This window comes from Alosa alosa, chromosome 15 (assembly GCF_017589495.1).
Source record: "Alosa alosa isolate M-15738 ecotype Scorff River chromosome 15, AALO_Geno_1.1, whole genome shotgun sequence".
Classification (NCBI taxonomy): Eukaryota; Metazoa; Chordata; class Actinopteri; order Clupeiformes; family Clupeidae; genus Alosa; species Alosa alosa.
The window spans coordinates 2,346,074-2,372,414 of record NC_063203.1 but is presented as its reverse complement, the minus strand read 5'-3'; the positions used below and the strand labels follow the sequence as shown (position 1 = coordinate 2,372,414).

At 40.3% G+C, this 26,341-nt stretch overlaps 1 protein-coding gene across 2 annotated transcripts; it reads right to left on the bottom strand.

Moving 5' to 3' along the window:
- Positions 1–1,123: 1,123 nt before the first annotated feature.
- zgc:85932 (uncharacterized protein LOC405875 homolog) lies at positions 1,124–26,341 on the bottom strand. 2 transcript variants are annotated; one of them, XM_048264194.1, is made up of 20 exons: positions 25,896–26,334; positions 24,331–24,400; positions 23,951–24,069; positions 23,241–23,374; positions 22,525–22,696; positions 22,333–22,404; positions 22,135–22,226; positions 21,966–22,040; positions 13,206–13,360; positions 11,937–12,094; positions 11,553–11,761; positions 11,234–11,276; positions 10,969–11,043; positions 7,544–7,604; positions 7,266–7,330; positions 5,682–5,750; positions 1,897–1,975; positions 1,669–1,785; positions 1,420–1,478; positions 1,124–1,336 (listed from the first exon to the last, which is right to left on the bottom strand). In XM_048264194.1, the coding sequence occupies exons 1-20, from the start codon at positions 26,097–26,099 to the stop codon at positions 1,310–1,312; spliced, it is 2,055 nt and encodes a 684-aa protein (XP_048120151.1). In that variant the 5' UTR covers positions 26,100–26,334; the 3' UTR covers positions 1,124–1,309. The 2 variants fall into 2 exon arrangements, 1 of the variants encoding a protein (XP_048120151.1); XR_007195812.1 differs by lacking the exons at positions 1,124–1,336; positions 1,420–1,478; positions 1,669–1,785 and adding an exon at positions 4,113–4,277 and having other exon boundaries at positions 25,896–26,341.

The following is a 26,341-nucleotide window of genomic DNA, read 5'->3' as shown; positions in this document are numbered from 1 at the left end:
CTCCAAATCCGTTCTCAGATGGCCTCTCCACTCCCCCTCAGCACATAGGCCTAGTTTTCAACGCAAGTTGTGTTATTTTCAACACATATTATGTAACAAATAAGAAAGGAAACAACACAAACTGTGTTGTTCCTATCTGGACACAGAGATGTGTTAAAAACAACGGAAGTTTCAACACATTCGTTTTAAGAGTGTACGTAACAGCAGTAAGTAGCCTAGGCCTTACTCGTCATGTTGGCACGAAACAGTCACATGAATGTCTCAGACCGCCGCTCAGTCCTGCACATTCTCTCCGCAAAAATAAATCACGCTTGTCAATTTGTCTCATACTCTCGCAACTTTTGTGTATGTAAATGAGTGTGTGCATGTGTGCTTTTGTGTATAAGTGTGCTTCTCTGTGTGAGTTTTCTGCTGTCTGCATGTGTTTGTGTGTGTTTTATGTGTCTGTGCATGCACGTTCGCTTGTGAGTGTGCGTGTGTGTGCGTGCATATGCCTACATGTCTACTGTGTGTGTATGTGCGTGTCTATGCATGTGTGGGTGTGTGCTTGCGTGTGAGTGAGTGCATAACTGTGTGTGTGTGTGTGTGTGTGTCTGTGCTTGTTTTAATGTGTGTGTGTGTGTGCATGCGTTCATGCGTGTGTTCATGAGAGTGTGTGTGCGTGCATGCGTAGTCACATGTACACATTCATTTATTGTATGGTCCTCCATGAACAGAACTCCACAAGTTAACTATAGAATCTTTGGTGTCATAATGATCCTACACTTCAAATTCTGTCCATGTCAGCCAAAGATACCTGCGATTACTACACCTCAATTTTGCTGTTTCAGTTTTAACAAGGTGGCACTATACAGGGGCGACGGATCAAAACGAAAAACAATGGTTCCCTGTCATCTTTGCGGAGCTACATGCCCACCAAGTTTTGTACATCCCAGTCTTTTAGTGTCCCAGGAATCGTTGACACAAAATTACTGAAGGAAGAAAGAAAAAAATGACTAAACCTATACAACTGCAGCTCCGCTGCGCGGGGGTCATAATAACGAGTGAAACTTCCTTACTAGACCATGTCATTTGATAGACACTTTTTCAAGTTTTTACTCACTTTAATAATAACTGTCAAATCATCAGACAAAATCTTTATTTATATATGTCCTATCTGGGTGATCCAATCCATGGAGAAGATGGCATGAAAAATACAACAGGATTGTTGTTTTTGAAAGATAAAAACAGAATGCTGAGGCTGGATCAGCAGCTCTTCAGGACACACTCAACTCCCCAGGCCTGAATGCATCCTTTTCCAGTCTGGAGCTCAGTTGTAGAGAGTCATATGAAGCCACTGCAACCCAGAAAGAAAACGTGTGAAATCTTACTTTATGCAAACACTGCAGTCACTTAGACATATTTATGCGTTCCATTTACCTGTCTGGAGTTGATTGTTATTGTCCCCATTCCAATCATGTCATAGGCTTGAAATTTACCTGGGGAATATTTAAATCCGCAGACTCTAATCAATACATATACTATTCATCCACCCTTCAACAGAAATAGCTTACACATTTTGTTATATACGCATATTGCCATAAATTACAGGGATACATACATTCTTTAAATACTAGTCGAACAACCTCCCCCTGTCCCTCCCCCCATCTTAATCACTCCCTCTCTTACGGATCATGCTTTCCAGTTTCATCATCAGGTACAGGAAGCCAGGGTAGCTCACAGTCATATCTGGCTCTGTGTAGCGCAGGCCTATCAGCTGCATGATGAATTCATCCACTTGAATCCCTAGGCCAGAGTAGACAAGCACAGATCAGCATGCCTTTCGTGCAAGGGGGCTATGGATACATGCATGTTCTAATACTGCCCTCCAGTGGTGAGTCTTGTTCTGTTTCCTACCTGCAGTCCTGAGTGCATGTCTGATTTCTTTGTACTCTAAAGAATGAGATTTGTTGTAATTGTATCTCATGAAGATGTACTGAAAAACACAAAAAGAGTGTGAAAGCTGGGACAGATCATTGAAAAGAAATATTGCATTAAGCTTTTAGGAACTGCAACTATGTTATACTGTATATTGTCAGCCTATTTTGAAGCACAAAGTAATTGGACAAACAGTGATTTCATTTAATACAAAGGAAAAATCCTTTGCAGTCAATGACTGCCTGAAGTCTGAAACTCATCACCAACGCTGAGTTACTTCGCAGGAGATGCTTTGACAGGCCTTTACTGCAGTCTCTTTCAGTTTCTTCAGGTGTTTCAGCCTTATATTTGCTCTTCAGCAAGTGGAAAGCATGCTCAATTTGGTTGAGATCAGATGACCAACTTGGCCATAAAGAATATTTTATTTCTTTGCCTTGAGAAACTCTAGGATTGCTTTTGCGGTATATGTTTAGGAACATTATCCATCTGTGCTGTGAAGCGCTGTCCAGTCAGTTTTGCCCTGTTCACCCTCAGTCACCCTGTTCCCTTGGCAGCCATATACAGTAGATGCCCATGATGTGACAGATGAAGTGACATGGCTCATGGGCTGTTCCTTTTGTTCCCCATACTTTTCTTTTCCCGTCATTCTGGTATGAATTACAGTTTTTCTCAGTCGCTTTGGTGCTTTTCTCACATCATTATTAACATTTGTACAGCAGTTAGTGCAATTCTCAAAACAATTAGTGCAAACTGCAAAACCTAGTGGATAACCTGCAAAAGCACGTCACTTGCTCAAAATGCATAGTCCATTCCTCAAAAGCAAGTATTCATGTCAATGAAACTGCCAGTGTCATCAAAATGAGAAGTCTTGACACCATCGTTTATTAACAAGATAGTCAAATGGCTTTGTCACGTTCTCATTATGACAGTTTATTCTCTCAGTGTTTTCCAATGCAAAAAAAACTCGGTGACACTACCTGAACATGCTCAAGACAGCACTATACACTACTTGTACAGCCATTTGAAAACTACAGTAAAGCTACACATTGCTGTAGTTAGGGGAATAAGTGAGTACAAGACACTAAATATGTACATTTCACATTTTTACTATATGCTCTTTGCAATTCTACAGCATTGTGACAGAATTTGATAACTAGTTCAACAATTTTGTATGTAATGACTCAAGCAATGAAACGAAGACTTAGTTTTTATTGAGAATGACTATTCAGCATCCATAAGTATAGTTAATTTTGACTGACATGACATAAGCAAATGATAATGTTATAAAACAGCAGAGAATTGTATGAAAGCAACTGATGCATGTCCAAAAGCATTTGCAATTTGTTCAGAGGAAGAAGAAATTGCTACTATGATGTGCACAAATGACTAAATGTTGTGGAGGTTGAACTAATCGTTATGAGAATTTTCATTCTGATCTGAGAAAAGCAACAAAGCGACTGAGAAAAACTGTAATCTTGCTAAATCTGTCCTAAAAACCTTATTCCAGAACTTTTTAAGTGTTTTCTCTAGCTAAACTTTTCAAAGTTTAATCTAGCCTCCCAGTTCTTGAGTGATACTAATGTTTTGCACCTTGTTGTAAACCCTCTATATTTGTAATAATGTACATGTCTCTTGACTGTTGACTTTGATAATAATGGTTTCATGAATTTGTGATCATCCATCTTAGTTGTCGCCCTGATGTGTTCAGCTGATGGTTCAGGCTCTAATACCTGGTCGCAGATTCGTCTGTTTAACTTCAGTTCAAATTTAAATGTTTCTGATGCTCCACTTTGTTGTTTAATGGTTAAGGTTTACAAGACGGTGTGTCGGCGTTAAAAGTTTAAGATTGTCTGTAGTAGGCTTGTGCCACCAAATAAATAAATAGACCTACCTAAATAGCTTTATATTAATCCATGTCTAAAATTGCTACTAAATTAAACTGCTTTCATGAAAGCCTGTCATCTACTTGCTTTCACAGGTAAATTGTAGCTAAATTTGCTTAACAACTAAAAGAGTACAGTAGTTATTATATTTGTAGTAGGTTAACACGGCTGATCATGGTATCTGGCTACCTAGAGGTGCTAATTGCCCTACAAGTGCTATATAAAGTGGTTAGTTGTTGTGCACATAGCATAGCACATAGCATAGCATTTTGGCAGTATGGGGACGTCTAAAAAGCCCTACCCTGACCTTACCATCACGTCGCCGGTATGTCCTTTGAACGTCCACCAATAATGTCGCAGTGACAACTAGAAGACATTCCCTCAAAGTCTCTGCAATGTCCCAGGGACGTCCTTTAGACATCCCGAATAACGTCCGCAGGACGTAATGGGAACCCTACACATTCTCGAGGAGGGGACCTGTAGGGGACGTCGACGGGACGTTATTTTGTTTGCTTGGTTGTTACAGTCCAAAATTAGGCTTACTTTAAGGCATAACATGCACATTGATAAGTGCAATATTCCATGAACACCTTGTGTCTCTTCGGAGTGTGCTGAAACAATACAATTATCGTTCTGCGTTGTTTCATTTCATGTTTGTCTTTGTTTAATGTCTGTTCTGTTTGCGGTAGGCACGGTTTCAAAATAAAATTCCCCCAAAACAAGTAAATAAGGCAAAAAAAGTATAAAATTTAAAGGTTGTATCAGCGATAGCGGGGATACGTCACTTCTGTTGATCTTCAAACAGAACAGAGAGCTAGTTCGCTACTCCCTCCCCCTCCCTCCCGTGCAATTAAAACTCTCCTAAACGTGCATATTGTCGGTTATTGGTTGGAACACTTTATTTTGCTTTTGAGTGGGTTGCCAACCCTTGTTGGTAGCAATTGTTTCTGTGTACAGATCTCAGAGCCTAGGGTGCCTACAGAGACATGTTTTTTTCATGGCCTGCTTATGGGGCAGACAGCTAGCGGATCGTTAGGAAAGATTAGATGAATGTGATAATTTATGTTTGGGCCTTTTTTGGGCCTGAAATCGCTTAAACAAATTTAAGAAATGCATTAATAGTAATATAACTGAAAAAAGTTCAAAATCAAATGGAATCGTGACTTTTAAATAGAAAATGAAACCGAATTAAGGATTTGGAGAATTGTGACACCCCTAATGGCTATATGCAACAGCCTACGATCTATATGAAATCGTGTAGTAAGTCGACGTGGAGATTATCTTTGCCAGTTTGTAAACAAATCCACATGTACCGTGTCCAGGGGGAAGAGATGACCACAAGCGGTTTATTTACAACAGTTGTGTGAAATACAAATACTCCGCAACAGCAGTGGGAACCCAGTAGTGGGGAAAAAAACAGCATTGGATTGTTTTAATTTGTCATGGAATAATAAGAAAACGGGCCACAGTTGGTCATGACACTGCTTGTCCAATTCGTTTTGAGCTTTAAAAAAATGGGATGACGATGTTTATAAATTCCTTTAATTCAGATCCATTCTGGAAGTGTACAGAGGCAAAAAAAATGTCCAGGCGACTGTATTTGAGTACTGGTACTTTTAAGCAAATTCAATAGTGGACATGACTTGGCATGGACTATCTGTGGTTACACAGAATGTTGGCTACGGTCTAGTTGATTACCTTTTAATATATCTTAGACCTTGATAATTGCTATAAGGTATTCAGCATTATTCATATCTGTCAGTGGTGTCCATTCCACATTCAATAAATACAACCAAATTCTAACCAACAATATTACATACTACATATACATTTACAATACCCTCTGCATTTTCAAGGTGGAGAGTGTTGGGGGGGGCTTACCGTCCACTGCTTGAATTTGTTCCACAGAGCCTGAAACTCCAACCAGTCAAGCTGGGCCAACCCTTGGCTCTTTTGTCGTTCAGAGAATTAAGGAAATATTGGTATATCTCCACCAATTTGAAAACAGAACATACAATGCAATTCTTGACTGCATGCCTAGTCAAACATTTTTTAACAGTCTGATCACTGTTTAAATCCATAGCAAAGTCCTTTTAGGCAAGTCCCTCCACTCGGTAGCCATATTGAAACGTTTTTTGGGCACTTATTGGGCATCTATTTTGGAAGAAATGCGCGTGTGCAAGGCTTCGAGACACCAACCTTGCTCCAGTGGCGAAATCACAACACATGATTGGCACGATGTATTCACAACACACCACATGATTAGCACAATGTATTCACATGTCCACTTTTTTACCGCAAAAGGGACGAGATATGTGTAGACAACTGCCATATTGGCATTACAAACTAACCCCATGCATTTCTAATCTCCTCATTAGAAAGTCTCTCTCCATAGTAAAGTCCATTCTAAAGGTTAATGAGATAAATAATAGCATCGCACATGACTGATGATGATGCAAATGTTGCATATTTGATGGAAAAATTAGCAATTTGTGCATGGAAAATATTTTTATAGCTCTGGTAAGTTTTGGCGGGAATCCTTTACAAGAGAAGCACTGTCTCAATTTCATATGGTGTTCATATATGTGATCTGGCAAAACCCACATGGTGAATCCTCAAAAATCCTTGATTAATGTTCCGTTTCAACACTCTGGTGAAATTTCAACAACTCAAGATTCTGATACCATCCTAACAATCCTTTATGTAAAGGATAACGGACGCCGAGGAGTCCTGTCATACAGGACACACCTCAAAGGCCGTTATCCTGCTTATCACCCGATTGCCATTGTTAAGCCATGCCTTTAAAGCACGCAAAGGAAACACTAGTTCAGCTTGTTGTACAACTTTCGTTGGCCCTACAGTATAACAGCGATAGCACGGACAGTTAGCTTGTTTACAGTTGATTCCATTGTTGCAAAGCCTGTCTCCAGACTCAACCGTCGTCCTACTATGGTTGTTATAGTTACCATTCAGTATATAAGTATATATACCTTCAGTATATAAGTATATATATTCATAAGCATTGATATGGAATGGTGAATAAACTTTTTTACCAGATCTACTTCATAGGTGTCCTGTGCGCCACCCCGCCAGCCAATCAGAGAAGAGTATTTCTTCTCTCCGGGTGACAATATATCTTATTATACGGCTCTTCACAATGCAAGTAGAACGCTCCATTGATTTCAATGGGATTTCCCAAAGTTCTACCGGTCATTATTTTCGTCTAAGGACCTCTAAATAATGACCACTGTCAATAACAACGGATTTTTATTCAAAAGTTTGAAAACTATCAGTTTTAGAAATACAGTATGCTTTGACTTTGATTTGAATGTAATTTAAGTGATTTTTGTAATCACTAACTGTTCTGTTGTATATAAATGTCAGAGCTATAAAATATGAATTTGATAACTATAGAGAGAGACTGATTACTCTGCTTTTTATGTGAGAACTGAAGAGAAAGGATACATCCATTAGAACCACAAAGCTCTTGCAATGTTCAATACACAGCTTCTGTTCACTTCCTGAGAGAGCTGAAGATGCCATCCGAGCCACATGAGTGGAAATAGAGAAAAAAAGCTGCAGAGAGGTACCGTTAACCATACTTGCTACAACACAGTTAGAATAGTTAAGAGAACCATTTACAACCAAGCTAGCATTCAGGTATACCAGAGACCAGAAAGGCGCCCAAGGACAAACTGTACAGTCAATGTTTCACACAGTTCCAGTGCTCCAGTCTTACTGACCTCCTACTCTGATGGCCTCTGTCAGCAAGTTGAACAATTCAGCAGGTCGACATTGTCCGTCCTAGTAAAAAAGTTGAAAGATTCAGTATTTTGTGCAAGTCAAGTCAAAAAACTGTATTTTTGTATTTTGAAATTACTCAAAATACTTTTTTCAAGGGAGCATGGAATCACTTTGTAAATCACCTTTTTTTTAAATCCCAAACATTTAGCCTATTAAAACTTTAAGGCTACAAATGGAATATCACACACCAGAAATTCCAAAATGGTTTAAAAGTTTTAAACAGTGTAAAGTAGGGTTGGATTTATGAGCAGGGATGGATTACTTGACAGGCCCAGGGCCCAAGTCTTCAGAGCTTGGTTATATTTGTCTCAATCTGTCCATTTCTTTGCACAAAACTTGCCAGAAGTCATAATTTAAGGGGTTATTGCCTTTGAGCACAACCAACTTTTTGAAAAGTCAGCCATCCAAACATCGTCGAAGAAGCCTGTTGATCAATCCAGCAGTGGTGCCTGATAGTGTTCCAATTTACTGTTACAAGTCTACCTAAGTCGGATAGACACTGCATTTTCCTCTGTCACATACGATATGGCAACTCACACTGCGTTTCAATCCTGATTGTGATTGATGTGCTCACATTGTAGGCCTACATTTGACTGCTGACAGTTGGCAAAACATTCTACCATGCCAGATATCTAATCAGATCAGACTGGAGCTGGAACATAGATTACATCTTTCTAATCATGTCGTAAGTAGAGCCCAACTGATATGGGATTTTAAATACCGACACCGATTTGAGGATCTCTGATAAACAATTAATCATCAAATTATATATATATTTTTTTAACAAAGACAATGTAAACATGTACTCTAATATTAAGCATATTGAAAAGTTCTGATCAAGGTGGGACATTGTGTTTAAATAAGCCTAAATCTGGTATCCAAATGAAAAGCCCTTATGCAATACATCATGAAATAATAATAACATCAGGTCTTATCTGTAATAAACTTCATTGCCACAATAACTTTCAAGGTATTTATTTTGTGCTTTATGATGATAATTTTTGGGAGACGCTGTGACGCAACTGGCTACAGCGCCCATACAACATTTGGGTTGAAGTGCCCCTGGGGGCCCAGGTTCGAGCTAACCCAGGTCATTTCCCAGCCCTGCCCCATCTCTCTCCCACTCACTTCCTGTCTCTCTCTCTTCACTATCCTGTCACAATAAAGTCAAAACCCCCAAAAATATGCTTAAAAATATGGTATTTTTTGTGTTTTTACACATCATTAACAACATTAAACAGTGCAATAATTTGTGTGATTGAAAGGAAAATTGTATAATGTAATATAACGTCCATACTGTCATATGATTTAAGGCTTGAACACATTGCGTGTGTTGCATCTGCAGAACGGCACCCAAATGAACAGGTTAAAGCAACCACCACATTGCCTCCACCATAGAAGGCTAGCCGTGTCTAACTGCTCTGGAGCCGCAACCTAGGTAGAGAATAAAAGGGACGCATATTGTCCCACTTCATGTGAGTTCTGTGCAGAAATACATTGAAAAGATCAGCTGATAGTCCAATACAATTACAATTAGTCATAAATACAAACAAGGCATTGGTGCCTCAACCCGGATCAGGAGTGAGGTTTACACATCAACACACAATTTGTGTGTTGATGTGTAAACAGAAATAGAGTGATCACCAACCAGACTCTGAAAAGGAGGACAAGTTATGTCTATAAAGTGAGGACAAATTGGCCAAAATGAGGACACCCCCCAATGTCTGCTTACAGGCCTATTCCAGTTATGTAGCAGTAGCAGCCTGGGCTTTTAGTTTGATTGTTAGCACGCTCGACTCCCGAATCCAAGTTGCTGCTGTTTGAGGGTTCAAGTCCGGGCAAGTGCCAGGCTGAGCTGTGCAAGTCAACACAAGGCATTGTAGCCATGACCCGGATCAGGAGTGAGGTTAACACATTAATACATAATTTGTGTTTAAAGGGGAGGTGGAGGCTACATGTGTACCATAAGTAGCAGAAGTAGCGTTACCACAAATCTTTGAGCCATTCGCTCAATTTAGCATAACCTTGCAGCGAGTGCATTGCATGCCCTATCTGTAAGCCCCCATGGGAGATCGGAACGCAATTGGAGCGGAACAGAGCGGCCGCTCCGGCCTCTAAATTAAAAAGTGCTCCACGCTCCAACAAAATTCCATCCGGTCCGCTCCGCTCACTAGCTCTGGCACCTATTAGCTTCCATGCATCCTTTTGTGTTTCATCACATAGATGTCATCACATAGATGTCTCAGAGAGTATTTCAAAGTATTTTTCAAATATAAAAAAATTATGGAATTTAATGCACACCAATAACAAAGTATTTTGATTAAAAAGTAATTTTCTTCAACCCAATAAAATATAAATGACAAAATAGTATTTTGCATTTCAATTGCATATCTTAAATACATGTATCAGAAATACTGCCCATCCCTGCCATCAGCATTGACACATTCCGATGCAGAAGAGATATGGGTGAAGTTGTAGAGCAGAAGTGGTAAAGGATCCCCCGTCATTATCATTCATTTACTGGTGATCTCCATATCTATTAGCTAAGCTACAAAATGATTCAGACACTTTTAATATACTTTTGCCTGAAGCTCATTGGCCATGCCACTAATCTAATTCCAGACCACAATTAGGATTGACATTGTGGATTTGGCAGATGTAGTCTTTGTTGCGCATAGAGTTCTTTATAATACAAGCGCGAGCATTTGTTATTATTTTTAAAATGTTCAAACATTTAGTAGTTGTTAGCCTGTAAGATAGAAATCATAATGTACGGATGGAATAGGAGGAATCAATAAACTATTCCACATGCCGGATTTGGGTGCTGAGTAAATACTTATATGTGCTTTATAAAGTAAAGATATAGTATAGTAAAGTAAAGTATAGTATAATGAAGTATCAAGCAACCAACCTACCACACAGTTTTGGCCCTGCGACATGAACAGCCTTTCCCTTATATCTGACTGGCATAACACTGGTTTGTATTCCGGGGAACTGGCCTTACAATTTTTGTCTATTAATTAATCAAAAAGTACAATTATTAGGTTGAACAGTATGCGAAAGAGATCTTATTTTGAGCAAACTTAACACCATCAAAAGTAACCAAACTCTCCCTGTTTCTGCTCCCACATCCATAACTCATAATAATTTTTCGCTTTCAGCTTTCAATAAATGATTATTAATCAATGATGATAATGATAGTACATGATAATACATCTCACCAGCAATATAAGCACAACTGTCAGACTATGTGAATTTAGTCTCAGAGACTGCTCTGAAGCCAACAACAGAATTTAGGTTTTCAATTTTTCAGGATTTCTCCTTTCTTGAGTGCTCCCCAATTGAAAGGACTTATTTAGCTCACCTTGTTGCAGTGTTTTTTAAAGAGCTGGTGTGCGAGGCTGAGAGAGGGGAGCACTGACAAGTAGGTAGGACTGGGCTGGGAACAGGAGCAAAACAGCCATCCATCAGTCATACATCACTAACAGGACCCATTCATAATGTACACTAGAATTACAATTTGCAATACAATCAGGTTTGTGAAACAAAGGTAGATATTACACATTCCTTGTACGTATAATAGTTATCAGTGCTGGTAATGTAGTATAGATTAAGAGGGCTTGGTTTACCTCTGCAGGCACAGTCTCATCAGAGCTGGGCTTTTCCACAGGACTGTAAATACATCAAATAAGCACTGCTGTTTAATGTCATTCTACCTTTTAACGGTTAAACCAGCATTGACCATCAATAGAAAGACCGCAACAGTTAAACCACCAGTGGAATGACTCAAACATCTGATTTGGTCTCACACATTGTTCCACTCTTGTTTCCTTATTATTTCCTGAAAATGTGTAAATTTCCTGAATCCTCCTGATTCTATTGCTGTATCTGTAAAGACAAACATGGATTATTTCCACTGTTCACAAAGGCTGCTTTTAAGGGACTTACTTAGCCCCATTGCCCTTCTCGGTCAGGACCCGCAGAAGGAACTCTCCCTCCTGATGTTTCTGGGAGGTGGAGGGGATGATGATGTAATGGCCTGGGGCCAAGCAACCACGAATCACCACCTCTCTGCAGGGTAGGTAGCTGGGAGTGCAATCCACTGGCTCCAGTTGAGATAGCTCCAAGGAGGAGAGGTAGCGGTTCTTTGAATTAGCCTAAGAATGAGATACACAACTTAGTCGGTCATCAATTGACACCCAAATTATGTGAAAGATAGGTAAAGTCATCCACATAGCAGTGATGGGCAAATCTGTGAGAGCGAATGATCTCACCCAAGGAAGTGATGTGGTCAAGTGAAGCTAGTTGTTGATTTGAAAAGAAGAAAGGCACCTTGTAGATGTGCAGGCCGATGGAGAGATGGACTCCTTTCTGTCTCTGGTGCTTCTGCATGAGGGCAACCAGGAAGGAACAGCTGAGCTCTGGGTCCTCAGGGTCATCATCCTGCTCCAGCAGAGTCAGGTGGAACTGGGGGTTCTGCCAATACCTCTCTGGAGATATTTGCAAACACATGCACACACACAAACACACACAAGACAAGCACACACATATACACACATTACTACACACATTCACAGTAAAACATATAGATTGTGATAATTTCTCTATCCATTTCATTAGTCAGCATGAATCCATTGTGTGTATGTGTTTATTTGATCGTAACTGTATAATTGATCCCTGGAAGTGGTACAACTCCAAATTTCGTAGCTTGAATGCCCATCCACTGAATCAAAACATGGATCAAGCTTCATTGATAAAAAGGAACCTTGACCCAGCTACTATTGCACATTTTATTAGACAAATAAGGCCAAATATTATACCCATATTGATTGGTAATCTTCAGCAAAAAAATCTAAGGAACAAATCCACCCCACGTACCGTGTCCTGGGGAAGAGGTGCTAGCCATGAGTGGTATTTACAACACTTGTATTGTGTACCCATCAGTCAGAAGATACAGGAGTATCACTAGCACAACATTCCAATTCAGGGGTCAAGTTATTGTTATTTCAAAACTATTGATATTGTAGCTTATTTGACTGGTTCATACACCCACTGGTACATTTCCTACACTTCAAATTTTGTGCAGTTTTGATTGTCACAGAAAACCGGGGGTCCAGTGCGGCAGGTGAGCAACAGATTAAAACGAAAAACAATGGTTCTGTGTCATTCTTGTGGGGCTACACTCCTATATGTGGAGAGCATCCACTCTCCATCTTTATCTCATTTTTTGACGTAGGTGGCATTTAGAGGCTTTTGCATCTGAACCCTTCATATCTTGTTTGCCCAATAATAACTATTTTAACTTGCATAAATCCTTCTTTATCGTAACATATTGATGTACTACTGTAGGTGCAACACCCAACCGTGTAGACACTAATTACCGGTACCATTAACAATAGCGGCAGGTTCAAACACACCTGGCTCCACCGGCAACAAACAAGCCGAACGTGCAAAGAGCCTATTTCACAATAAAGACAAATCGTCTTTCACTAGATACAACTGATTGATAGATAGATAGATAGATACTTTATTGATCCTCAAGGGGAAATTCAAAACTGTAAATGTGTGTCCACATGGTGCAGCAGGCTAATCAGTTAATACCTCCTTTGTAAGGACCACCAGCAGATTTATAATCCACCCATTTTCCATGATACATTGTGCCATGCCAGGGCCGCTGGGCAGAGCTCAATGTGTCATCACTCAAGTGACAAATCTCCATCATATCAAAGTTTTGACGGAAGTCTGACAAGGACATCCTGAGAGAGGGAGGGAGAGAGAGAGAGAAAGAGAGCAAAATATGTTTAAATCCCCTTTATTGAAACATCATATGGACAAAGGACCCCCAAAAAGGCTACTATGTGCCATACTACACCCATATAATGGCACATAAACACATATCACAAGTAAACAAAAGATTACTAGGGTCATTTCGAGTCAAAACAGATAGGGTTGCTGCTTCACCATTTCAGATTTTGTTTAAAACCAAGGCCTGTAAAATATTTCTCTTCAAATGTCTTCATATTTTTTCAAACCTTAATATTCTCTTAGTTTCAAAGCTTGAAAGATACATTACCTGGGAAGCTATATTTGGCCATTAATACGTTGGCATTTAGTGTAGAAAGTGCCGATGCTGTATCATGATTGGTTACACTTTACTTGGAGGTATCTCCATAAGAATGACATGACACTGTTCATGAACATGTCATAAACATTATAAACAAGTCATAAACGTTTGATATTACGGTTCTGTCAAGTGTCATTCGTTTTTTTGTCATGACAAGAACCGTTAGGGTTAGTGTTAGGGTTATGACAGTGTCATGTCACTCTTATGTATACCTTCAAGTAAAGTGTTGCCAAATGAAAAAAAGAAGAGGTGGAACAATGTAATTAACTAAGTGTATTTATCTATGAATTAACATGGTACAACATTGGTAGTTCATGTTCATATGTAGTGACATTGCCACAAATATTGGCACAAGTATTCAACAAAAGCGTCTGCCAAATCCCATAACCATAACCATATTGTATTAGCATACAAAGTACAGTACAAACCTTTGTACAAACCAGTACAAACCAAATGTTCCAGTCATACTGAGACAATGTCTGTCTTCCATGATGCTACAGAGTTTGGACAAGCTGGGAATAATACTATGTACAGTTTTTTTTTTATGATTGCTTAAGCACAATTTTGAAAGCAGAGGCCATTTTCTCAAAACACTACACACAATTAACACAACACTACACACAATTATTAGAATCCCTTTGCTCTTTTGCAAAATGAAACTCTTCAGTCACTTGAAGTGCACTTAATACAAAACACATTTCAAAACACATTCATGAAGTGCACCTAATACAAAACACATTTCAAAACAGGTTTTGCCTAGGATATAGTATATGCTTGAACCCCTTAAATATTGTTCAAGTAGGATTAGAGGATAATTTAGAGTACAAGAATGACCAAACACGACATATAAGACCAGACCTGTACATTGAGGACTTTTTTTCTCTCTACATTGTGAAATACACAATTTTTCTTTGTGGACAGTTGTGCTAAAGTTCGCCTGCTAACATAACTTAAACTGTCTGGCAGACACCTCGCAAATAACCTCAGACTTATTTGCTGGTTTACTGTGTCTATTTCTCGATACTTTGTAGGCTACAAAATTTAAGCAAGAGAGGGCCAAACAAATAAGATTAATATTTTGGCACGACAGTCTATGGGGTTTGCCATTCTGAGTAGGCTACCGTTTCGGTCATACAGTCTTGTTTCGGAGGTGAGCGACGTAGACACAGGCGACACCGAGCGCTATGGCGGTGAAATGCACCGCGATGCAAAGCAACCCAATGCAGAACCATAAAAGGGTCACTACGCCGTAGGAGTGCCAGCGTAACTACGCCGTGGAGTTGACGCAGAAACATGTTGAGCCCCTAACCCCTAAGACTACAGGGGAAGCTCAGCCTCCTCGGAAAATCTAATAATACTGTATTACATTAGCCTACTATACCAACTAGAACATGCTAAAAACGTGTTCAACTTCATGACTATAGTTTGTACAGAAATAAGGTTTTGCCGGTCATTTATTGTGATTTCGCACCCGTAATACATTGCTGTAACGACACGATCCATCAAAAAACCATGCAAAAAAACCATAGACGCTTGGCTTCACTGGACTTTCAATGGCACTGCAGAGTGGGCTGATCTCAGTGCAGAAAAGCTAGATTTTTATTGGACAAGAGCCACAAAATCGTCATTTCCAGGGAAGCCCGGCATCTCTGGGAGTGAATAGACCTCTCCGGAATAAGTCCCGCCTCCGAAACATCCGTATCCACGCAACTTCCGGTCGTCAAATGTCTATGGGAAATAACATGGCGTTTCGAAATAAGATTACCTGTCAAACTCTGTAGGTGGCAAAGTAGAAAAAGCTGGTGGGCCGATTGGCCTACATACTTCTGCCATCTAGTTTCCACTGGATTTTTTGATTGTCGGTGCCGTTAAAGTAGTAAACGATTATTAATGCTAACCGGGAGCTAGTTCCGATGTAATGCTGGCGAGGAGGAGGGCGTTAGATCTCGCTCACAACCAGTCACAACCTAACGTGATGGTCATTTTCACGTGTGATTTCAGTGGTCTATAAACGTAAATCGTTTGCAAGGTTCAGCCTCTTTTTAACACGACTTAACTTTGGTTTGACTGTGCTGAGAGTTTGTTGGCTGTTCTTGAGATATTTGAAAAAGAAAGAAATCGCCGACAAAGACACTAAAGACATGACGAGGCAAGATTTTTTTTTTCACGAAAAACAGATAATGATAAGCAGACTAGGAATCAGAAGCAGTCATATTGAGTCGATAGCTTTATTTTGCATGACCTTGATCAGAACAGTAACATTTTCAGAATGTATTAACAACCTATCAAACATGACGATTTCATGCAGGGTTAGTGCCACCTCCGTAGACACGAACTCCATTTCGGTGAAGACAAACTATGAAACATTGCCGTTGCTATGCAATCTTGACTCGGGGAGTCACGGCGTCTGAAGCGTGCGTTAGCTTAGTGCTTCTTACTGATATATTTCTACTTTAACGGCACCGACAATCAAAAAATCCAGTGGAAACTAGATGGCAGAAGTGTGTAGGCCAATCGGCCCACCATTTTTTTCTACTTCGCCACCTACAGATGTTTGACAGGTATGATATTTCGAAACGCCATGTTATTTCCCATAGACATTCGACGCCCGGAAGTTGGGTGAACACGGCTGTTTCGGAGGTGGGACTTATTCCGGAGAGGTCTATGGGACAGTAGAAAGGCCCGGACGCTGAGCTTCTGTACGTCACAGAGGTTGGACTCTTTTTGATTGACAGCATATGTTGCGATCTGAGAGGAAGTGTTTCAAGTAAGTTCAGGGAATGCGTTAACTTTAGTGTTGGAAGGTGAAGTCGAGAGGCAAGGCAAGTTGCAACTCAAATTCTCATAATTTGTCTTTGTATAGCATACTGTAAATAAAACCGTAATGTGGAGTTACAGAGTTTGTGACTTGCTTTTTTTTCAGTTGTGTATTTAGGCAAAGTTAGATAGCTCGCTATATAACGGTGTAGCCTGGCTAAAAGCCCACCAGGGCAGATTAAAAATGACACAGCAAGGCAGATGAATGTACAGAATAGTCACAGAGAAAAAACTCTAGTAGGCTAGCCTATTTAAACTCCCCCAAGCTGCCATGTCTCAGAACTATATACTGTTTGGTCTATTCTGGGTTTTGGAATATTTTTTGCCCTCAAAGAACAATATAGCACATTAATAATATTAATTTAATAATTGACCATTTTTTATCAGAGCTTCCCCTATACCAAAGAGCAACAACCGCCACTGATTTACGATTAAGCACGGAAGTGTATTCACACACGATAGTTGTGTTTAAATAACATCATTTTGGAAGGTAGTGTCTAGAAATTGCAAAGAGGAGACATTATCTGAATTTTCTGGGCCTAAAATAGAGAAATGTGTTTAGTGCTTTATAAATCAATTTGTGTAGTGTTTTGCAAAAAGTGTGAGGCTGATATTGTTGCAAATCTGGGCTGATGTTTTTCTACTTGAGTGTAAGGTTTCACTGACTGTAGGATATTTTTTAATTTTAGTGTTAGTTAGTTTAGTTAGCAATTTTAAAAAAACTCTAAGATACTGTATAAATGCTCAAACTCGCCCATGGCTTCCCGGTTAAGGACAAAAAAACATTGGAATCTACCTTTTCGTTTTGTGACCTAAACATTATGTAGACAAGGCAAAAACCCTTCATATGGGAACCCTGAATATGCTTTATGCTTTACTATAAGAAAGCCAAAATAAAGTTCACAATAAAAGTTCAAAATAAAACCGCTTGCTTTTTACTTTTACTTCAAATACTTAAGTACATTAAATATCAGAAAATTACTTTTGATACCTAAGTACAGTATATATCAGATACTTTAAGACTTTTACTTAAGTAATATTCTAAAAGGTAACTTTCACTTCTACCAAAGTCTTTTTTTAGTACGATACTTGTACTTTTACTCAAGTATTGCTTTCTAGTACTTTATACAACACTGCTTTTAGCTATGCACACCAAATTTGGTAGGTGTGTAACTCCCCAAGACGAACAAGTTTCATGTACATTGCATTAACCGCACCCAACAGGAAGTGAGATATTTGGAATTTTGTGTTGTGACACCTGATCAATTTCAACATACTTCTCCTAGACGATTCATCCGATTTATGTCAAATATGGTAGGCTATACGTACATCATGACAAGATGTTGCTAATTGTAAGTTGAAAAGCTTTTTTAATATGTTGTAATATGTGGAAATAGTGAATTGAAATGAATTTGCATACCTCGCCGGATAAACAAGAAATGTATGATACATTTACCATGCATTGCTTGACATGGCTCAAACCTCACAGGTTAGTAATTGGTATGGTAATGATGATATTCACATTCCATTCCAAAGCATATTTGGCGTAGCGCCATACACAGCTACGGGGGTGTATAATGAATGCTTAGAATGTAAAATATGTAGAATATTTGGGGACAATGTGCACTATGGCTCCAGGCATCCTAAAGTGCTTGGAGGAGAATGCTAAGCCCCTGTAGTTCTGCACTTGTCACTTGCAGTGTCATTTTCCCACGTACTGAAGCTTTCATTGTGGCCAGGTTCAGTATCCCGTGTTTTCTGGCAGGTTTGTAACTTGGTCTTTTGTCAACTTTGGCTTTTGCAGTAGGCTAAGTGATGACATGGACTGACTCAAACATTTCTCCATGTTTATCAGCTTGCTATCTGACAAATAAACCAAGATAAGCAGCAGTTGGATAAACTGGTTCTTCATGAACTGAGTGACCACATGGGCTTGAGCCTGGCATTGCCGCTTGCGGCTATATTCACCTCTGATTCTTGATTCAACTAAGGCCTTTTACTTACTTACTCAGTCCTCTTTTGCTTCGATCGGAGCATATCAGATTAGATTGTCATTGAGCAGAGTACAAGTACAAAGACAACGAAATGCAGTTGGCATCTAACAAAGAAGTTCCTAAGAAATACGACAGTTCTTAAGAAAATATTGGAGAATAGCATTTAAGAACATTCTTAAGGACTTCTTATTTTTTTCCTTAGGAATCTACTTAAGATTTATCTTAAGATTTTTTTTCGTGAATACGGCCCCAGAAGTGCAAATCAAGCAGAAAAGTGCAATGTCATATAAAAGTATAGACAGTTGGTGCATAGACAGGACAATTAAAGTACAGTGTAGACAGTAGTATACAGTTGGTTTACATAAGGTGGTTTAGAGTAATATAAATATAAATATAAATATGTGTAAATAACAATGTATGAACAACATGTAAGAAAGTTTAATCTATTAAGCTGCTGACCACTTTCTACTCAGCCATCATTCAGACTGTCATCTGCACCTCCATCACTGTCTGGTTTGGGTCAGCCACCAAACGGGACAGGGCCAGACTGCAACGGACCATTACGGCTGCAAAGAGGATAATTGGAGCTGACCTTCCCTCCATCCAGGACCTGTATCATCAGTCCAGGGTCAGGAAAAAGGGCAGCAAAAAATCTCTACAGATCCCTCTCATCCTGGTCACAAACTGTTCAGCCTCCTTCCTTCTGGCAACCTTGACAGGAACATTGCATTACCCTACCACCCATAGTGTCTATTTATTTATGTATTTGCAAATGTACATACTGTATTTATTCTTATACATAGCCATGTTCTACTGCCCTTTATTCTATTCTTACTGTTCTGTTTTTATTCTTTTACTCTTTTTATGTTTTTTATTTTTATTCTTATATGTTAAGTGTGTTGTACTTTGAGAGCAAAGATTAACCGGAGTCAAATTCCTTGTTTGTTTACACAAACCTGGCCAATAAAGCTGATTCTGATTCTGATGTATAGATATGTGCAATGTACTAGCAGTAACATTATAATAGTAGTAAGAATAATAAACCATAGATATATGCAGTGTATTAACAGAATATATGATAAGAAAAACAGAATAAATATGGATATTCAGTATGAACCATATAAACAGATATGAACAGTATGTATAGCCATGTGCAGTACGGTAACAGTACCTTTGTAGTGCAGAAACAGTAACATTATAAGAGTAGTAGGAATAAGTGTATGTGGAGGATGAATAGTATGAAGAACAATAAAATATGGCTATGTAGAAATGTACAGTGATTTCCTGTGTATTCGGGCGTGCAGAGCTAGAGTTCAGTAGGGCTGCTGATTCGGGTGCAGAGAGACCTGTAACGCCTTCCGGACGGGAGTGGGGTGAACAGTCTGTGGTTGGGATGAGAACAGTCTTTAATAATGCTGCGTGCCTCACGCAAGCATTGCTTGCCCGATGGTGCAGCGGTAGAAGTTCACCAGGATCTGAAGAGACAGGTAGACCTTTTTTAGTCTCCTCAGAAAGAAGAAATGCTGGTGAGCCTTCTTGATCAGCGTAGAGGTGTTGAGGGTCCAACAGAGGTCCTCAGAGATGTGGACACCCAGAAACTTGAAGCTGGTGACATGCTTCACCTCAGTCCCGTTGATGAAGTCCACAATGAGCTCTTTGGTCTTCTTGGTGTTGAGATCCAGGTTGTTGTCAATGCACCACAATGTTAGGTGCTGGTCCTCCTCCCTGTAGGCCGTGTCATCGTTGTTGCTGATGAGACCAATCATTGTAGTGTTGTCTGCAAACTTGACAATGGTGTTAGAGCCATGTACAGGTGTGCAGTCGTAGGTGAAGAGAGAGTAAAGGAGAGGGCTCAGCACACATCCCTGTGGTACGCCGGTGTTCAGGGTGATGGTTCACTAAGTTTGGTGATCAGTTTAGAGGGGAAGATGGTGTTGAATGCTAAACTGTTCACTGCAAGTATCCATCACTCTCTGTCTTGGACTGCCTGCTTCACCTCTCCTCAGGATAGACCTATGGTTTTGAGGTCTGACTGGGGCTCTTCTCCAGGTCAGGTCTAGTCATCCTCTTTTCATCTTTCCCTGGGGGTTCCAAGCTATAGGCCTGATTTGCAATGTGTGTCTGTTCATTGCGTAGGTCATGACCAATCCACTTTCATTTGTTATTTTTGAATGGTGTTGATGATGGGCTGCTGACTAGTCCTCTGCCAGAGCTCCGGGTTTGAGATTTGCTTTGGCCACCTGCAACTTCCATACAGATTTCAGGTCAACATGCTTTCAGCGTGGCATGCTTTGGTGATTCAGGCTCACATCTAATCTGTCCTTCCTGTTTTGTTGATGACACTGCCCATGTATGTGAAATGGTCAACCTCTTCAGTGGCCTATGCATTGATGTTGACTGTAATTTCTTGGGTGGAATTCACCCACAGACTCTTGGCCTTTGTGGTGTTGATGTCCCGTCCTGTAGTCCTTGTAACAATGTGGTCTGTCTGTCTGCCTACCTGGATGTGTTGATATGCGACAAGATCACAATGCCATCAGTAAAGTCTGGATCCTCTAATTTCTGGGTCGTTGTCCACTGTATAACCCTTGGCTGCTGTCCTCATCACTCACTCGATCACTAGTAGGAAGGTAATCAGGAATAGGAGGCAGCTGTGCCTTACTCCAGTGTTGATACTGAAGAGTTTCGACAGATTCGGCATTATGGATGACTCTGCAACTGGTGTGTTCATAGAGGTTCTTCATCACCTTATACATACTGACTCATAATTCACAATGTGCCCTTCCTCTTCCAATCTATTTCCTCTTACAGGTGGACCTCACTTGCCCATCAAAAATGTAAGCATGTGGAAAGCCCTTTCTTGTGCCAGAGCACTTGATTCCAAAGATGAGCATTGTCTTTGAAAAGGAAAATGAATACTACAAAATAATAATGCTATGTGAATAGGCTAAACATTCACAAATTACCAAGAAATAGCAACAGAAGAAACAACCGTTTTGACGTGATGTCTAAATGCCTATGCCCTGTGTTACCCAGATATCAACTAAATTTTGCATGTGAACCAGGTAGAACCGGGCCAGCTCTCTTGTAATACTACTTTGTATCATGGGTGTGGCGTTGTATTACATGTTGTATTACATGTCACAAATGCAATGGTGCAACACAACTTCACACATAGCACCTTTAAAGTTTGATATGGCAGGGTACATCGGGAAAGAAAACAGCTTTTAAAACGGTGCCCCCTAAAATGCACAAAGCAGTACAGCAACAAAGTTACAATATGTGCTACTGTCATGGTTAAAAAGCTGCAACAACAAATGTTTTTCCTGAATAAAATTGATGACTGACTTTGAAAGTATACAACCTTTTAAGATAAACTACTAATTATAAAACAGTGTATAACATCCAAATTTAGAACATACTAACCAGAATTCTCCATCCTCCTTCTTTACCCTCTCAATGCGTTGCTGTTCCTGTGCTAGAACGTTATTCCACTCCTGCCTGTCTCACAAATCATAGACACACAGAGATCACACATGACCATCATAGACAAGCCTTAGGAAAGGGACTAGGTCAAGCTCAGATTTAGCCATACCCTTTGATGTCGCTCCAGGGCCCCTCCCACTCTGCCCTCCCCCATGGGTTGTGTAGACGCACCAGCTCCACAGGGCCTGACTTTGTTTCAATCTGATGGAAAAGAATGAAGGAGAATGGCAGAGGATTGAATTAATTGATGTGAGAGAAAATGTCACAGGGATGTCACATGCCGATTTATAGTCTACAATGATTCTACCTTTTCCATGCTGGTGACAGAGTAAGCATGTCGGAACATGATTCCCAACAAGTTCTTCTTCTCCATTGGACCCTGTAATGTGCAGTCATTAGCCAGGTGGTTATTGTGTTTAAATCGGTAACACCATCAGGTAAAATTATCACTACTTCCATCAGGTAAAATTTAACTTTGCTATTTGGATTGTTAACACACCTGGGAGTTTGCACAGTTGATCAGAGCTCCTTTTGCCAAAAGGGGCTTCAAGAAACCTCCCAGATTGAATGGCAGATTTGCCACTTTGAAAACCTCAGTTATCCCCCCTGTCATGTCTACCATGGCCTCATGGGGGAAACCCATGTTGAGGGCCTGGTAGCCCCCCTTTAATCTGCAAGGGGTAGAGGGAAAAGTATCAAAGCATTTTAATAAAATGTCTAAATCCCTAAAAATAACCCTTCATAGTCACTTAATAACAGAAGTGTTATGTCATAAACATTTATGACTTGTTTATGACACATTCATGACAGTGTCATTTCACTCTTATGTCGACACTGTCAAGTAAAGTGTAACCAAAGTAGCTTTATAATCTATTGTGCACGACAAACTGTAATGGCTTATACATCGTACCGCTTTATGAGTTCAATTATCACCATGTATAAATTGTTAAAGGCTCTGTGAATGCTTTCTAACCCTTTATAAATGTGTTTATAATTCTTTATGGCTACTAAGTTTAGCTGATGAGTTGCTTAAAAAGACAGCTTCATATACCCACAGGAGCTAATGGAAGCTATATGTAGCGGTAAACTGTCAGCTAGTAAGACAGAAAACCAAAAGTATCAGCTAGACTACAGCATCAACACATAGAGATAATCATGCAGTCACACAAACAAACTTGACAAAGGAGATGTCAAGACAAAACAAAATGTCCTGACTTGGCATAAGCCTTTTCCAGCAGGGGGCTCCAGAATTCGTTCCTCTGAGATGAGCGCAGGTAGATCAGCTTTCCATCCTTAGTAGGAAGCAGATCGTCAATCTTCACATCCTTCCACTCACCATACTGCCAGAACTATTGAGAAGAAGGGGGAAAAGAGAGCAGATTGCAAGCATGTGTTATGTAAGTTAGAGTCATATAAACCATCTCTGGTGTATAAACACTAAACTAAACAATACTTTTGAGAGCATGTAGTCTAAATTATGACTTAATTTACATTTCCCAGGCCACTGGACAAGCTGCCAATGCAAACAACAAGCTGAGCTCATCTAGCACATTGATCAATAAACCACTCCTGTTTGTATTTGACATGTTTTACTTCATGTCTTTTAAAGTTAGGTGTAGCTTTGTGAATTCATGAAAGTCAGTGGAATTCTGAATATGTTCAAGTATTCCAAAACATAATCAGGTCTTTTCTAAAAGTGTATGTAAGCTTATCCCACACTTACAATCCTTCCTACAAGACTGAAAGCCATGATGACTATCCATCTCATTTCACTCTATCACAGCTATAGCAATGGTATCTAGTAGGCTAATGGTTTCACTTATTTATTGAGATGTGAGAGCGTCTATCTAGTGCTACACTTAGAACTTTAACCACCACAGAGATTAGATTGGCGCCAGTGTGTCAGTATAAAAGCATTTTTTTACCCGAAAGTGGAAGCTGCCGTTGTAACCCTCCTGAAAGCTTTGAGCCATTGGCATAACCTGCTTTAGAAGGGAGTGGTGCAGGGAAAGAGAGGCAACTGCTGCCAGTAACCAGCAATCATCTGTATGTAATATGAAGGAGTGGGGAACAACGTTACAAGATTATACAAACTAGGAAAACTTTACAACACAGAGAACATTAACTAACTTTTTACTTTTCACAGGCAAGGACAATTTGGCAGTGTCAAAGGGAGCAAAAAGTTGCAGCACAGGTGCCCAGTACTGTAGTGCACTACCATCATCCCTTTTGTCTTTGTAGCGATGAAAACACCATAATTCAGATAGACAAATAACAACAAAAGACAAGCTAAAAACTCACTTACTTAGATTCCCCTGGCAAACATCCATACGTGTAGCCCCATCCACAATGAATTGTGGAAATGGACAGATCTCCTGTTAGGCAAACACATGTATCCTCTAAAATGATCACATTTGCATTTTTCAAGTAGCCTATTCTATATTTTAATTATTCAATAAAATAAAATATAAAAATAATTCAATTTCACACAAGAAGCAGCAGCACAGTGGGGCAGAAATGTAGACTTAACCTTACATGGGTTCACATGAGCATTATAGCCTAGGCTAATGCAAGGCCCAGGGCCAGCTCTCCCTATACGCACACTAGGCAAGTTGCGTAGGGCCCCGCAAGTTAATGAAGAACCATACACAGCCACAACAGCCTGGCACCTCCTCCTCATGCTGGTCACCAGCCTGTTCTCACACTGCTGTGGGATGGCCATGAGTGCAGAATCTGAAAACATCACTGAACATAACGTTCCTCCACATGTTCAGGTTCCAGTGCACGTGTTGCCAACACCAGTGCAAACGGGCCTGACGGTGAAGGGCAGTCATGGCAAGACTCCTGGCTGCCCTATGAGACCGGAGATTGGCTGTGTGCAGTCTGTTCCGGATTATCTGGGCAGAGAGCTGTCAGCCATATTGTCCTGCAAACCTTGACTGAAATTTAATTTTTTCATGGGCACAACCCACATACTCAGCGCTACTGCTTATCCCACAAGTGCATTCTCCTTACAAATGGGGCACTATTTGAAAGGGTACTAAACAGGCTTTCCAACAGTATAGGCCTATGATTTATTGCTACTAGCACAGATATGTATAGCAACTTCAAGCATCAAAAGCAAGCAGCCAAGACCCTAAAACTGGGCATTTATAGCTGTAAAGGTGATTCACACAATTATTTTTCTTTCCCCTAGCCTTGTTGTTGGGGCAGCCATGGCCCACTGGTTAGCACTCTGGACTTGCAAAAGGAGGGTTGCCGGTTCGAGCCCTGACCAGTGGGCCACGACTGAAGTGCACTTGAGCAAGGCACTTAACCCCTCACCGCTGTTGTAGCAGGCAGCTCACTGCGCCGGGATTAATGTGTGCTTCACCTCACTGTGTATTCACATGTGTGCTGTGTGTGTGTTTCACTAATTCACGGATTGGGTTAAATGCAGAGACCAAATTTCCCTCACAGGATCAAAAGAGTATATATACTTAAGAACTTATACTTTTATTTGGTAACATTAGTAGACATGGGGTGGGATGATTGTATTCGGAGCACTGGGGCAGGTGCAACTGTAAAAAAAAATTGTTAGGCTACATTTTTGGCCCTCAGAGTTCAGGTAGGAGGGCCCATAGCAGGATGCTGCTTACATTAGGGCCCCATGGAGGTCTTTATCCTATCAGTTTAAAAGATTGGCACTTGATCCTTTGATTTCAACCACTCAATTTGCCATTAAAAGTACGTTTGAGTTGCACGCATCTCTCAATGTGCTTCCCAATATTTAATAATTTAATTCGGCGCATCCATCCATTCACCATGTAGACATAGGCAACGCCGTAGCCTATCTAGGCGTAGGCTACACTCTGGCAACTTTGGCCTTACCTTTGGACGCTTCCATTCTATGACGTGCTGCAGCTGGACATCACCCGCAGGGAACAAGCGGTCCACGAACAGCCCGTCGGTCAATGTAAAACTGCTGATCTTATTACTGAGATAGGTAGAAGGACTCCACAATGTTGGACTGCCAAGTAGTTCCGGCCCTCCGTCTGGTGATTGCGGTGTTGAAGTTTCCTTAGTGTCGGACATCTCACCACCTAGAGAGCGAGTGTTCCAATACAACTTACCGAGCACTCTAATGTAACCTTGGTTGGGGGGGATTTTCAGCGGCTTTCACTGCACATCAATGGAACTAAACACGACGACCAGGTCGACTTATTCGTGGGAAATGCTAGAGAAGACGTCCTACTTTCTACCTTTATAACCACACCCATCAAAGTGCACAGCCTTCAAACACACCAAGCCATGCCCATGTCACCTCACAGGGTTTA